At 39.8% G+C, this 14,551-nt stretch overlaps 2 protein-coding genes across 6 annotated transcripts in view; one reads left to right on the top strand and one right to left on the bottom strand.

Moving 5' to 3' along the window:
* Nucleotides 1-256: 256 nt before the first annotated feature.
* ZNF830 (zinc finger protein 830) lies at nt 257-11,535 on the top strand. Its single transcript, XM_064705639.1, has 10 exons — nt 257-407; nt 500-599; nt 1,641-1,761; nt 2,335-2,368; nt 3,557-3,768; nt 4,128-4,218; nt 4,887-4,950; nt 7,927-8,007; nt 9,314-9,390; nt 11,116-11,535. Exons 1-10 carry the CDS (start codon nt 286-288, stop codon nt 11,297-11,299), a joined length of 1,086 nt encoding a protein of 361 aa, XP_064561709.1. The 5' UTR covers nt 257-285; the 3' UTR covers nt 11,300-11,535.
* Nucleotides 6,918-14,551, bottom strand: part of LOC135444249 (poly(rC)-binding protein 3-like) — a 497,164-nt gene continuing 489,530 nt past the window's right edge. For 3 of the 5 annotated variants that reach the window (XM_064705637.1, XM_064705636.1, XM_064705629.1), the window contains one exon: nt 6,918-8,894. In XM_064705637.1, coding sequence (XP_064561707.1) covers nt 8,830-8,894 — 65 coding nt within the window. In that variant the 3' untranslated portion in view covers nt 6,918-8,829. The remainder of the gene's footprint in view (nt 8,895-14,551) is intronic. The other 2 variants (XM_064705638.1, XM_064705630.1) reach the window with 1 other exon arrangement.

The following is a 14,551-nucleotide window of genomic DNA, read 5'->3' as shown; positions in this document are numbered from 1 at the left end:
GGATGCAATGTTTATTATCTTTTACTTATCTGGGTGGTTTGGCGTGAGGGGTGCGGTACGTTATTCAGAGCCGTGTCCCACAGCTGGACTGCTGTGTCCATGGAGCTCTGTTGGTGCTCCAAAGACTTAACTAAAGAAAATCCACTAAAGAACATCCACTATGCTCTTTAGTAACATACGAAAGAACAGCCCGAGGAAGGACACAGATCCCTTCCCGCCCCTCCCTTCCCGGCGCTCCCGGCAGCGTCACGGCGCGCGCCGGCCCCGCCCTTGCGCCGGGGGAAGATGGCGGCGGCCGGGGCGGGCGCGGGGCGGAAGCAGGTGCGGCAGGAGGAGCTGCGGCGCCTCATGAGGGAGAAGCAGCGCCAGAACGCCGGCAAGAAGCGCATCGACTCGCCCTTCGCCAAATATCCTGGGCACCCTAGAGCTCGGCTGGGAGGGATGGGTGGCGGGAGGGGGTCCGCGCCCCGCTCGGTGCTTCCCTTAACGCGGCCGGCACGTACAACAGCCTGGGCCACCTGAGCTGCTCCCTGTGCAACGCGCCCGTGAAGAGCGAGCTGCTGTGGCAGACCCACGTCCTGGGCAAGCAGCACCGGGAGGTGAGGGCGCTGCGGAGGGTCTCGGCCGGACTTTGCGGTTGGGAAGCGCCGGGACAGCGCTTGGGAGGGGGAGGCGTTGGGGAGAGGCCGCGCCGCCGGAACGGGGCCTGCGGTTCGCTGCTCGGGGCGCCGTGCGGCAGCGGGAGCGGCGGGGAGCCCGCGGGATGAGGGGGGAGCCCGCCTGGCTGTTCCGTCTGGCCTCTGTTCTCTTAAAGCCCGGGTGGGGGTAGTAAAGGCAGCCCCTAGAAAGGGGGTCCCGTGTCCTTCAGGGGTCCGCTCCTCCGGTGAAGCAGTTCCCACCGTAGCGACAGCCTTTGGCTGTCACTTGTCTGCAGCTCGGACTTGGACCCATCCCCTCCGCCTCCCCGGGCTTGCTCGGGGATCTGTGAGCTGTCCCGTGACAGCTTATGCGGGGTTAAGAAAATACACTTTTTTTTTTCTCTTTGTAATTCTGCAGTAAAGATAAAGAATTTGTGAAGCAAGTCAGGGAGTTTGTAACTTGGATGCCATCCAATTTTTTTTTAATCCTTTTAAGTTCTGCTGCTACTTCTTAGCAAAACCTTAAAGACTGTGTTTAATTTTACAAGTACTCAGGAAAAGACCAAAGGAACAGAGGGATTCCAGTTCATTGCCTGCATTCAGATGAGATGACTGTGGCAAAGCAGAGTGACATCTTTCATGATGTTAAAATGTCATGTTTTTATTTTAAAACACGTAATATTCCAGGACTTTAGAATAAATCCAGCCTTCCTGCTCTTTTCTCCAGTGCCTTACTGCTGTCAGTGTCACTGCTCTGTCTTTTCTACTGGTACAGCCTCCCTTGTGTGAATGTCAGTTCCTCTTCCTCCATGTCACATCATTCCAGAGGCTGACAGAAACACTGGTCTTTGTTTTGGTACCTGTGGTGTCTATTTCAGTGAAACTGTTCTAAAAAGGGATCAGCTCACTTTGATGAGCTGTTGTAAAAGCTCATTCTGTATTTTAAGCTGCAATCCAGAAGTTACTGCTAGTAACGTGCCCCAAATTTTTATTTCTTTACAGAGAGTTGCAGAATTAAAAGGCACAAAGCACACAGCCACTGGCTCAGCTGCTGGCACATCCTCTCATCCTGTCAAGAGAAAAACAGTTGAGACAGAAAATACAGACCTGAAGAGAGTAAAAGGTAATGAGAGGGAAATGCTTGCCAGAATCCGTCCATTTTACATCTTGAATGTTTTTGGTTTGTTTTGTTCCTATGGAAGTGAATATGATTACACCAGACTGTCGAGTAAATGAACAGTTAATGAATACACCAGACTGTTCAGTTAATGTCAGCCCATTGCTGCTGAAAAGGGGAAAAGTTTGCTTGCTCTTTCTCTGTGAGTTTTGTGTCAGGAGAAAACAGTGCTTTTGGAGGTTTAGCTGGTTTTCTTCTGGGTTATTGGGTTAAATTAGGTCATGGAACTGTGAGCTTGGCCCAGATAGACGAGAAGCAGTGTAAATTAAGCTGTAGGAGCACTTGCCCAGAAGTGGTGTTACTCCTTTTCAGTGGAATCAAGTCACTGGGTTTCCTCAAACCATGCACCAAAATTCTTGCCAAAGGAAAGACAGTTAATTTTTTCCCTTGGTGCTACCAGACATGTAAATATATATGTTAAATATGTATGCATTTGGGGACTTGGTGCTGTCATAGAAGCCTTAGGGATGTTTCTTTTAAAAGCATGGATTTTAATAAGTTCTCTTGGCTGTTGTACAGGTACAGATGAAAAGCCACACACGTCTTCATCAGGGTAAGTAGATCTTGTTATTACCTAGGAATTTTCTCTAACTATCAATGGTTGCATTCTCATCCAGCTCTTCCTTGTCTCTGCTTTCTGTACAAGGGCAAAGGTTCAGAGAGTCAGCAGATCCCTGCTTCTGCCTGTTCCCTAGCACAGTTGTATAGTCCTGAACATGGCAGCATCTTCCTGGGTGGAGAAAATTGTATCAACTCTGAAGATTCCCTGAGAAAACAGGAATTATTTTGCTGTCACTGACAGACTTTAAAGGATTGACATGCGGTGCTATTACACAGCTTGAACATAACCAGATTGTAGCATGTATTCTAATAATGCTGACATCCTAAAGAAGAGGTGTCAGTCTGAAATTAAGACAAATTTTCAATGTATAATTCAATGATATTTATTAACAAAAACTACTAACAAGTGATAGGTCTTCATTAGGATGGTTTTTGTCACCTAGAATTCATGTAGGTGCATATGCAGCAGTTGAACTTGTACAAATACAGGGCTGTATTTGACTTCAAGGGGTTGGGTTAAGCATCTCAACTGCCCCTAAAAATATCTTATGGTATTCAGACACCTTTGTAGGGTGGGCAGATGTCAGGTGACACTTGTGGGTCTCCTCTGCACTTCACAGGATAAATTACTACCTTTCATAGGTACCACTTGCTGTTTCCTTGTACCAGTTTGAGTTTGTGTGCAAAATTACCACTTGAGAGGTTTGTCCATTTTTGAACTCGTTGGTATAATTAGTTTAAAATATAAGGTGGAAAAATGTTTGGCTTGCAGGCTGCAGCTACTCCAGCAAATCTGTGTTTTCTCATTGCTGAGCCTGTGTGGCTGTTCTAAATTGCAGTCCTGGACAGCACTAGGTACCCAAAATAAGTAGCAAATTACTTAGTAGGTGGAAAAAGAATTACTTTAACCACCATTCCAATTTGTTACGGGTTATTTTTATTAATGTGAATATGCAAATGGAAAAATGGATCTAAAATATGTTTTTAGAATTAACCTGGGCATTTCTGGGGAACTTTAAATGAGAGCCCCAGGCGTGTGCTGCCTTCAGACAGTGTCTGTGTTGGCAGCTGTGCCATTCAGGGCGTTGCTCAGGCTCTCACAGAGGGCCTGGGCTGCTGCTGCTGGACTGGAGTCACTGCTGTGACATTTCTGACAGTTGTGTTGTGGCCTCTTCACCAGGCTGCCAGCAGATTTTTTTGATGAAGCCCAGCCAGACAGTGCCAGTGTACAGCTTTCCAAGGGCCCAGGTCCCAGTTTATTGTCAGGGAATTACGATGACGACGATGATGAAGAAGAGGAGGAACACGAACAAACAAGCAAATCTTCTGTTGTGCGTAAAACTGAAATTCCACCTCCAACTCAAGAAGTCATAGCTAATTCTCTGCCTGCAGGTAATGCTGACTGAAATAGTAATTAGTAATTCTTAGTAATTAATAGTAATTCTCTGTAAGGAGAAGCTGTGATGTAACTGATGATGAAAGGTTTTTATTTTTCTAATTATTGCATTAGGTGATGGTGAGGGTGTGTAATACTGGAAGTAGAGATAAACTAGCAAAGAATCTCGTGTTATTGTGTGGTGATTGCTCATTGATTTTATGTTCTAGTTGTTTGAGGCTGCCAAGGGAAGTAACATCTGTCTGTTCTTCCCTTGATTCAGTAAGGTACCAACTGAAATTCCTGTGTAGTAGGAATTTTAGAAGATGCCTGAACAGCTGTTCTTTTTCTCATAGACTTCTGTCCTTTCCTATAGACTTTTTTGACACCAAAACTCCAGCTGCTCCTATAGTTTCCCATTCAGGATCCATACAGAAAGCAGAGATACATGAGAAGGTGATTGAAAGGTAAGCAGTCAAATCAAATATTGATAGTCTTAGCAATTGTAAGCAAACATTTGTCTTCCAGGAAATGGAGACTGTGATCCCTTAGAACTTATTGTTCTGTTGCATTCAGAATAGTTTGTATATATGTGAGCCTCAGGCATTGTTTCAGACAGGTATCTTGCACCCTCGGGACAGGAGAAGAGATGGAACAATGTCATACAGAGTCTGTTTGACATCTCTTTGCAAATTTTAACACAGGGTACTGTGGGAGCTTCATGCAACCACTGCTTTCCTGTTTAAAGGAAAGTGCTTGTTGTGTGGTAATGGTTCAGCTCACTTGAGCACTCCTTCAGACTGTGCTGTAATCTTTCAGAAGTAGCAGCTGTGCTGTTACAATGTTTGGGTGTTCTGCACACTGGAAAGAACAGTTTAAGAAGTATAAGCTACAGCTCTTGTTTTAACAGTGAGATTTAAACCTTTCTGTGCAGTTCCTTCAAAGCAAGGAAGGATCAAGCTGAACAAGGAGGTTTTGATGGGTGTAGGTAAAAAAAACTAATGGCTAAAAAAACCTGCTGTGTTTCTGCATACTTACACAAAGGATTATGAATTTCATTTTTGACTATTTTTAACTCTGCAGTGAAGCAGATTGTAAAGTGTTAACTTGGGCTAATAGTAATCAAATGTTTCAGAAAAGAAAACACTGCTGAAGCTTTGCCAGAAGGTTTCTTTGATGATCCTGAAGTGGATGCAAAAGTAAGTGATCTCCTTGTTTTATGCTACTGGATTTATTTCTGCCAGTTGTAATGATTTGCTGAGTAGTAAGGATGCTTTTCCAGGTAATCAGTCATACTGGAATGTAAGAAAATGACTGAACTATTTAGACTAGAATAAACTATTTCAGTAGGAAGTGACCTATAATAATCATCTAGTCCAACTGCCTGAAAACTTCAGGGCTGAACAGAAGCTAAAACTCGTTCTTAAGGGCTCTGTCCAAATGCCTTTTAAGCACTGACAGGCTTGGGGCATTGGCCACCTCTCCAGGAAGGCTGTTCCAGTGTTTGCCCACCCTCTGGGTAAAGAAATGCTTCTTCCTACTGCCCAGTCTGACCCTTCCCTGGTGCAGCCTTAAACATTCATTCTGTGTGAATGAGAAAACATGAAAAGGGATGGAGGTGGGCAATGAAGAGCTTGTTAAAGCCATCTCTTGGAAAGTATTTTTGATTATGGTTCCTCTGTGACTCTTAAAGAAATGTCATTTGTTGGTTGGAATACTGAACTGACATTTGGACAATGTACCTTTATTTCTGTGAGTCATCCCAGGAAAAGCAGTTCACTTAATTTGTACATTCAGTTTTGCTTTGGAATTGGGGATATAATAGTTCTTGGATGTCCTTTGTGAGATCCTGCTGAAAAGTGTTGAGTCACTGTGTGACTGATGGGGTGCATCCTGTTGGAATGAAAGCAGCTCCATGTGGCACACGCTGGCATCTCTAGTGCTGGTTACACCACAAGAGGGAACCTGGTCTTCAGCCCTCTTGTCTTTTACCACCTGGGGGTTTTATGATGCTCAGAAAAGAAATGTGGCTATTCACCTTCAAATTCTCAAACTTTCTCAAAAAACCCCCCACAACAAAAAAATCTTGAAATCCAAAACCATTCATGCTTCCTTCAGCTTGCACGGTGCCAAATGATGACCAAAATAAAACACTGGTATTTGAAATACAAACCTTTTTTTGTTTTGTTTTGTCAAATTTGCCACAGATTTGATGGCTTTCTTGCTTTCTTTATTGAAATACAGTGGTGTAGGCCTAAGTCTTTTTTATTTTCTTTGAGTATATTTTCTTGTTTACACAGTGGAAGGCTGCTGGTGTATTTAAATGGCATTGTGAGGCCAAGCCATGATATCTAATTTGGAGACCTTCCAAATAATGCTCCTTCATCTTCATTTAGTCCCACTGGCCCAGCTAACAAGCTTAGGTGTTTTATTTGCTCTGGCAAGACTCTTTTGGCACTACTCATGCCCAGGTGTTGCCATATGTGAATAGTTTTGAATAATGATATTTTGAATATTGAAATATGTAGCTGAAAAAGCCATCCTTTGGCTGTTTTTTTGCGGGTTTTTTTGTTTTGTTTTGTGTTTTTGTCTAATTGAAGTAGTAAATTTTTCAAATACTTAGTTTCATCGTAAGTAGGGAATGCAGGAATGCCTAGCAGGAAAGGAGAATCTGCTTTTATCTGTGAGGACACTGGTTAGTGACCTTTGTTCTGGTTATTGCCTCCACTGATAAATTTACAAGTGATTACTTGTTCCATTGAATTGCTTGGAGAGGCTCTTCCTTTTAATGAGCCCTTTCTGGTGTAACTAATACTCAGAGGGAGGAAAATGTTTGTGACATCACTTATGTTGAGGCGGCTGCAGTGGTTCTGTGTTGGAATCATACACAAAATAATTATTTGAAGAATTAATTGGGTGTTGGAAAGGGAGATTGTGGGTGTGAAAAATGCTTGTTATTTGCATCAGGTACTTGTAGAGCATATAAATTCTGGGTTAGATAAATATTTCAAGAAAAATAATAACTTTAGTGTTTAAATTTATTGTAAGAAATACAAATAATTATGAATTACAAAAGACAACCACAATGCATAATAACACAGTACATACACATATGATAGAAATAATAACAGAACAGAAAAATGAAATGATGACTATTACTTCCCAGTATGAGTTTGCTTGGAAGCTTCTAATTTATTCTATAAACTTAATTCATACTACTTGATTTTGTATAATCACTCAGGAACAAAACACACCAAACTGTTGTCTTTACTAAGGTGATGACTGACATGTCACCAAAAGAGCAGAATGAATAAAGGGAAAATAAAACTAATGCAAAAAGATGGTGTCATGACTTATTATGTTCAAACTGCTTAGTTCTCCTAGCTATATAATTTTACCCAGTCCTGAGTCAGGCATAATCTGTCCTCTAAAATACATTGTATGCCACATCTTCCAGTCCTGAATTGTGTAGGTTTCAATTACACAGGTAGACTACCTTATTTATTTATTTGCATTAAAAGCACAATCTGGCTTTGATTACCTTGGCTGTAGATCTTAAACACATTCTTACCATGACTACTTTTTCAGACTTCATGTCTTAGTACTAAATGCCATCTACCACAGAATAAAAAGCTTTACATGTCATTAAAATTGGTTTGTAGCTGTACAGTTTCTTCTGTTAGCCAACAAAATTAGACTAGATTTCAAATACAGTCAGGCTATTTAACACCAGCCGACTAGTGACTGAAAGGTTTGATATTTTATGTTATGCCAAAGGCAAACAATTCACTGCTTTTTGGCTTGAAATGTATGCAATTGTACAGGCAGCTTACAGAAGAATTCAATAGTTATCACCTGACGCAGTGAAATGGCAGACCATCAAACTCACTTCTGTTACTTCAGACATTCCACACCAGCCACTTTTAATCAATAATTATTCTTTAAAGCTGCAGTCATGGATGTTGTTTAATCCAGGAGCAGAGTCAGATTTTTCTTCCAAAACCACTATGCAGCTGCACTCTCTCACTCATATCCATTACTTAAACTGAAATACATCAACCAGACTTCTCTGATAACACAGCATAATTTTTCATATTTCTCCTGGTTTTTTTTTACAGTGCCCCAAAGAGTCATTAGACTTAAATTGTTAATTTATAAATTTTCATGTTCTTTAGGTGAGAAAAGTTGATGCTCCAAAGGATCAGATGGACAAAGAATGGGATGAATTTCAAAAGGCAATGCGACAGGTCAACACAGTAAGTAATGGAATCTATATTTATTGATTCTAAATACTATACACAATAAGGAAAACAACAGTTTCATGCAGCTCTGCAGAATGGCTGACATCTGCATTTGTCAGCTGGTTGTTTCAATGCAGTGTGTGGTTAAATGCACTTTCTAAACGAGCAAAGGGTTCTTTGTATTTTCCACTTAAATGAAATTAAGATGAGAACTTTTAATCAAGATCCAGTCATATGTATCTAGTTACATTTGTTACACTGTATTTTATTTAAATACTGTTTAGCTAACATATACCTCAAATCAGTGTCCTGTATTCAAACAGGACACAACTGTGGGCTCTTCTTTAGCTCTATATTCATACTTTTAAAAACACTACCCATTCGTTTGTCTTTTTAGAAAAGTATCTATAAAGTGTAGGTAACCTGGATTTCATGTTTAATTTAAATGCACTGGAAAGGAACTCCAAAATCTGGGAAGGTGACAAAAGAGTTTTGAGACACGTAAATTGGCCAGTTTTTCTGTACTTCAATTTTTTACTGTTTGCCATTGCATGGAAAGTCTTCCTGCAGCAGGTGTTTATCTGCCCTTGTGTACAACTTAAAGATTACCTGTGTTCTCAGTCTTCCCCTAGAATATTTGCTATCCTTTTAATTATTTTAATTGTAAATAGTTACTCATATGTCAACTGCTGAGAAGGTGGTGCAGAAAAATGTTTCATTGCTCATTTTAAAGCAGTCAGCACTATAAACAGAGCAAATGTTCATACAAAAGCAGTGGTGGATACATTTTGCTAGCATAAGCCATTCAGATAATTCTTCAGCTTAGGAGGAATCTTCTCAGTTATGCGTGGACCATTGATTGCATAGCATCTCCCAGACATTCAGATTTGAGAAAGTATATGCTGAAAAAAATAACAGGTTAGAAACACTTCGGGATCCAGTGGGAATATTTAAACAGTATGTTCAATAAGTGGTGTGTATTTAAGTCCCAAGCACTGGGATAGAGCTCTTGTTTCAGCCTCAGACTGTGGGTATGTGTCGTTTGCTTATGCTCAGTTTCATATCATAGAGTATTAAAAATTTCCAAAGATTAACCCCAAAGCAGCCAAAATTCTTTTGATTTTAAGAAAAAGCATTTCCATGTCAAATTAAACCAGACCTTTTTTTTTTTTCTATTTGCCCTTTTAAAGATGGGAATATACATAGAGGAGATTGACACTAACTTCAGGTGGAGGGGAGCAGGGGAGGACACAGACATTGTAAAGGAGTGGAAGTGGAATTCAGGATGAAGGTGAATTTTCTCAGTGCTTTTCTGGTTTAGATTTCAGAAGCAATAGTGGCAGAAGATGATGAGGAGGGACGACTAGATCGCCAGATTGGAGAAATTGATGAGCAGATGTAAGTAGATCAATTTTTCCTCAAATTCTCTGTCCTCTAGCAGTAATGGATTGCTCTTTGACTGGAGTGATAAAAACGCTTCTAATCTGTGATACTACCTTTCATTAATCATCTGAGTATTTGAAGGACAAACTCCCTCAAATTGCAGAATGATACCTAATAAAGACATGGATTTTGACACAAAGTTTTGTAACTTTCTCCAAAGAGAGAATGCACTGGAATCACTGAAGGTACACAAGGCAAATTCTTGGAACAAACTGTCCCTCTTCCCCTGTCAGGTGGCTTAATATCTTAATTTGTATTTCCCTGGGAGTTTTTATTGATGTAGAATATATGTGAACATTTTAAAAGAACATTTCCTGTACTGAAAATGTCCTGTGCTGTGGCAAACCCTCTTTAATTCTAGTAGAAGTTTAAGGTTTTGTGGAGTGATGCACTTCATTACATGAAGCAGTTTGTTTGGTTTTGTTTAGCTGAAATGGGGAGTGTGGTGGTTGGATGGGCATTGGTTTAAACTAAAGCAACCTGAAATACAGCTCAGTGGAACAGCTTGTTACCATTTTCCTGTAGCTCAGCACACTGATATTAACAGTGATAATGGCAATGGTAGCAACTCAGAAAGAAAGGCACTAGAAATTTCACTTCAACCCTCTGGGCAGATTTACATGCTGCACATAATCAGTGTATGGTAACAACAGCATTAGGTTCAAACTGAACTCTGCTATTACAGGAATGCCTTTTAACAATGTTAGTGTAATTCTGAAGAGGGCTTGAGCTAAACTTGCCTCTCTTTAAGGATTTATTTTTCTCACTAAGGCTGCTGTAAGTACATAGAACCAAATTCAGAAATTGGTAGAGTACTTCAAGTTTTAATTGTAATTATTTTCCCCCAAAATAAAAGTTTCAAACACATTTTTAAAGACTTTTTGTAACGTTTGACTTCTGAGTGTATTCAAATGCAGGCCATTTCAAATTAAGTTGAAAATGAAATAAGTTCCTTGGCCTTCAAATCTTCAGCTTTGTAAGAATCATATTGGTAATATGCCAGGGGAGACAGGATCCAGACAGTAACCCCTCCATGTTGACCCTTCTGAGCAAATAAGAATGAAAGGGGCAAAGGAGAATTTAAATCAGGCTGGTACTACTTGGCATTTTCAAAAAAAATCCTATTTGAAGTGGCTAGAATGGTTATAAAACACAATTCAAGGACAGAACTTTTAAAGCGAATAGTAACCTGAAACTTTTGGATTGTGTTTACTTAAAATGTTCTGTTACAGCAGAGAGGAAGCAGATAAAGAATCTGAACACTTTGTACTGCTTTTTTTATTTTCAGAGATGCCACCACTAGATTATCAAAATTGATAACTGATGTCACACCTTTCCCTCTTGAAAACCATAAATGGAGCAAAGAATGGCGTTCCTTTTTGTGTGGAAGTGGATATTGGTTCTGTGCTTTTTGAAAAATGGTTTGTGACTGTATTGCAGTTGTTAAGTGTTTGGATCAGGTCTCACTGCTAGAGAATTGACCAAGCCTCTCCTCAGTCTGTTTTCACTTGAAGAATACTGAGAAGGTGCACTAGCATCTTGAAAGCTTATTTCTTTTTCACTGCTGGGAAGCTGTAAAGTTTCTTTATCCAAAGTTGTAAAAGCAAAATCCAGCATTGGAGGTGATGCCATTAACATGGAAAGGCCCCAGATGTTAACAGGTGTTTCACTTTCCAACAGTGAGTGCTACCGCCGTGTGGAGCTTTTGCGGAACCGCCAGGACGAGATAAAGGAGAAGTTAAAGGAAGCCATGAGATTAAAAGCAGCACAAGAGAAAGAGGAGGATGATGTTGGGAGTGAAGATGAAGAAGAACTGCAGGATTTGCTGTCACAAGACTGGAGGGTGAAAGGGGCTTTGTTGTAGCATTTTTGCAATGTGGTTGACATTCCTTTTATCTGTGGTCTTGGTTCCATTGTTAGAAGGGAGATTCTTTTGTTAAATATTTATTTAAAGAGGATCGTAAGCTAAAGAACCAAGCTTATTAAAAAAATTTTGTAGATCTACAGTAGTGTATTACTTGCTGTAAAAACTGTATATTGCAAATGTTTTACAATACTGGATGCACCTTTCCTATTAAAATGACTGGTTTCCTACCAGAAGTATTTTAGTGGGATTAATTAATCTGTAAAGAATCTCTAGGTTTTTGGAAGCATTAGCTCAGTTTGGTAATTTTGAGAGTTGGCTTATTGTCTATAGAAGTACATAGTCTACAGATTTTTCCCAGATTGAGGGTTTAGGGAAAGGGAAATACTATGCATTTATGTTTTCTTAAAATTTGTAGGTGGCCTTCTGTCCATTGCCCCAGCTCCCAATAAAATATGTACTTTTTTTTTAGGGTCTGTTACAGTTTCTCTGTGTATATAAGGACTAAGCTCAGAAAGGCTGAGCTACAGCTTCTCCAGTGCATAGCCTGTAATGTGCCATAGCACTGCTGGATATTTTTCTTTATGGTCTCCTGTTTTGCTTAGTGCAGCCATCATGTAGCATATCTCACACTTCTTGAACCAGAGGGATGAGAAGGCAGTGGTTACATATCTGCATCACCTAATGAAAGGGTGACAAAATGCCTGAGAGGAAGGTACTGCACTGGAAACTGAGGAGGTAAAATAATAATTGCAAATACTGGAAATTTTCTTAAAATACTATTTTAGGCACAGAAAGCATCTAAAATTGATTCTGTTCTGATAAACACAGATTAGGTAAAATCAAGAACCAACAAACTTGACAAGACTGGGACATGGAATGCAGAACTACCTTTGGTAAGTGTCTTTTTAACTTTTGTGAATCTTCAAATACTTCAGATTTACTGATGACTTTTGAAAGTCATGATGACTTTGACTTACTGATGAAAATAAGAGTGGCTTGATTGATATCAAAAAGTAAAGTTGTTAAGAACAGGTTAACCTTTCTTTAAAATACTCTAGATTTAAAACTAGTGAGATTTTAAAGGGAAAAAACAAGCTTTGCTCTTATGAAAGCATTCCAGTTCCTTGCCTCAGAGATTATTATCAACCAAGCAATAAAGATTAGAACAAAACTTAGATGTTTGATTTTCCTGTTTTGGGGGAAATATCTGATATGGCAGAAGCCCTGTCCTTATAGTGAGATGCTTTTTTATCACTCCCAATTTTTGTGATCCTTAGGTTCAGCTCTTCCTATTTATAAAGCTGTCAAAATTCAGGCAATGCTCCCTAGTGGTTTATTGCATCCACACTTTCCTGGTCACATGTGCTGGCTTACAACTGTTAGTAAGAGGAAGTGTAAGTAGCTGTTGCTGCTGAAATGTTTGATGTGACACTGAAGTCTTACATGAATTAGGACTGTCACTGAGATAGCAACATTCAGAGTGTATTGAAATACAAATCAGTGTTCAGAAAATATTGAAATAAATAATGAATGTTTGGACAAGTTGGAGAAAACTCCGTTGGACCAAAACTGAAATAAAATGTCTTTGTATACTTGAAACATTGGAACATCAATGTCTAAGATGCCTGTCATGCTGCACTGAAAGATCTGTAGATCCGTTTATCCCTGTAAAGAGAACTTGCAGCTGAGACGGTGGTGCAGTATTAACAGGACAGTCTTTTTCAAAACAAACCAAAGCACAGTCCCTCAGTTTCTCTCTGAGAAAAGCTAAGATAAGTTCCTAATTGTTCTTTTGTTCTTTGCTTTTCACTGACCCCACTCACCAAAGCACACAAGCTTGTTAACGCTTAAACTTCAGAACCACTCTGCATTTGGCTTAATTTCAGAGAAACAGATGTAATGAATATCAGGTTACACTGAACATCATGGACATGCATGTTTTGGCAGTATAAAAATGCTAATCTCTGAGTCTGTAAATTACACTTCCTTTTTGCACATTTTTCCATAATTGTACTTTCATCTTGCACAGAAATCTGCAAATCATGGTTTCAGCTGTGGATGGGTAGGAAATTAACTGAGCATTAAAACAGTTCATCTGTTTTAGTCCAATTGCCTTCATCTTTAGAGGTATCTTGGGGTAAGAAGCTAAAGGCAGTGAGTTTAATTACAGTGCAGGATCTTGAACATTCAAATCCAAACCAGTGCACCCCACTGTTATTAGGAGAAGATGGCAGGAATAAACACCAGATCACTCATCATTCTATTTGTTCTCCTTGCATAACTTGCTGAAAGGGAAACATGGACTAGCCAGGGGGCGTGTGCATTGCTGGGGAAGTGACAGCATCCATCCCTCTTGGTTGTGTTTTGTTTAGGAGTTGGTGCTCCTTTCCTTGGAGGAATCTCACAGATCTCCAAACAGTTTTATTCAAGTTTTTTACACCTTACTGCATACAACAGTACCTTTCTTCAGCATTTGAAACAAAGCTTTTAGAGAGCTTTGTGAAGATAATGGGAGTGTCTTTGTCCCTTGTGACCGCTGACGTGCATGTGCTGTCATGTCAAGAGGGCAAGAAATCATCCTGCTTTTTAGCAATGAAAGTAGCATGGCTATAAGAGAGGAGTATCCTAACCTCATTTAGTAGTCAGGCTAATTTATTAAGGGAAATAATCTCTTGTATCTTAGAAAAACATAGGGATAATTAATTTGTAATCGTAAATATGTCTTCAGTTTTAGAAAACAATTTTATATACTTCTGATGAGCTATTCAGATAGCTTATTAACCAGAGGAAATAATTGTTTTTAAAAATGTGTACTTAATTTCTTTCTCACTTTTTAACTTCCTTAAATTCTGTTTCTTAACAATAAAGATGAAAGTAATCCAAATAACTAACTATGTCAATAACCACTATTAAAAATGAAATTTTAATTGGAATTAGGAAGACTATTTTAATTCTCTGATCTTCAGGACTTGCAGAAAACTGAAATATCGGAGTTAGGGAGGAAGACATTTGTAATCCTTATTTACTCATACAATAATGGAAACTTGTCCAAACTTAGGAATTGTGTAATTTCATGCCACCAAAAAGTAGTTGAGATTCCCCAGCTCAGTGGTTTTGGAGCTGGTAAGTGACTTCCAGGAGCAGAATGTGTGTGTCTGCATGTTTGAAATGGAGTTCCAGGGAGCAGCTCACCATTGCTGCAGCTGCTGCTGGTAGTGAGCTCTCCCCTGGCAAGGCAGGCAGTGCCCA

Source organism: Zonotrichia leucophrys, chromosome 2 (genome assembly GCF_028769735.1).
Source record: "Zonotrichia leucophrys gambelii isolate GWCS_2022_RI chromosome 2, RI_Zleu_2.0, whole genome shotgun sequence".
Lineage (NCBI taxonomy): Eukaryota > Metazoa > Chordata > Aves > Passeriformes > Passerellidae > Zonotrichia > Zonotrichia leucophrys.
This window is presented reverse-complemented; position numbering and strand designations above follow the sequence as displayed.

Excerpts from the sequence above, each read along its gene's own strand:
- ZNF830 (XM_064705639.1), top strand. The coding sequence starts at position 286 with ATGGCGGCGGCCGGGGCGGGCGCGGGGCGGAAGCAGGTGCGGCAGGAG. Across the intron at positions 1,762-2,334 it reads AGACCTGAAGAGAGTAAAAG|GTACAGATGAAAAGCCACAC; the intron begins GTAATGAGAGGG and ends GCTGTTGTACAG. Across the intron at positions 3,769-4,127 it reads AGCTAATTCTCTGCCTGCAG|ACTTTTTTGACACCAAAACT; the intron begins GTAATGCTGACT and ends CCTTTCCTATAG.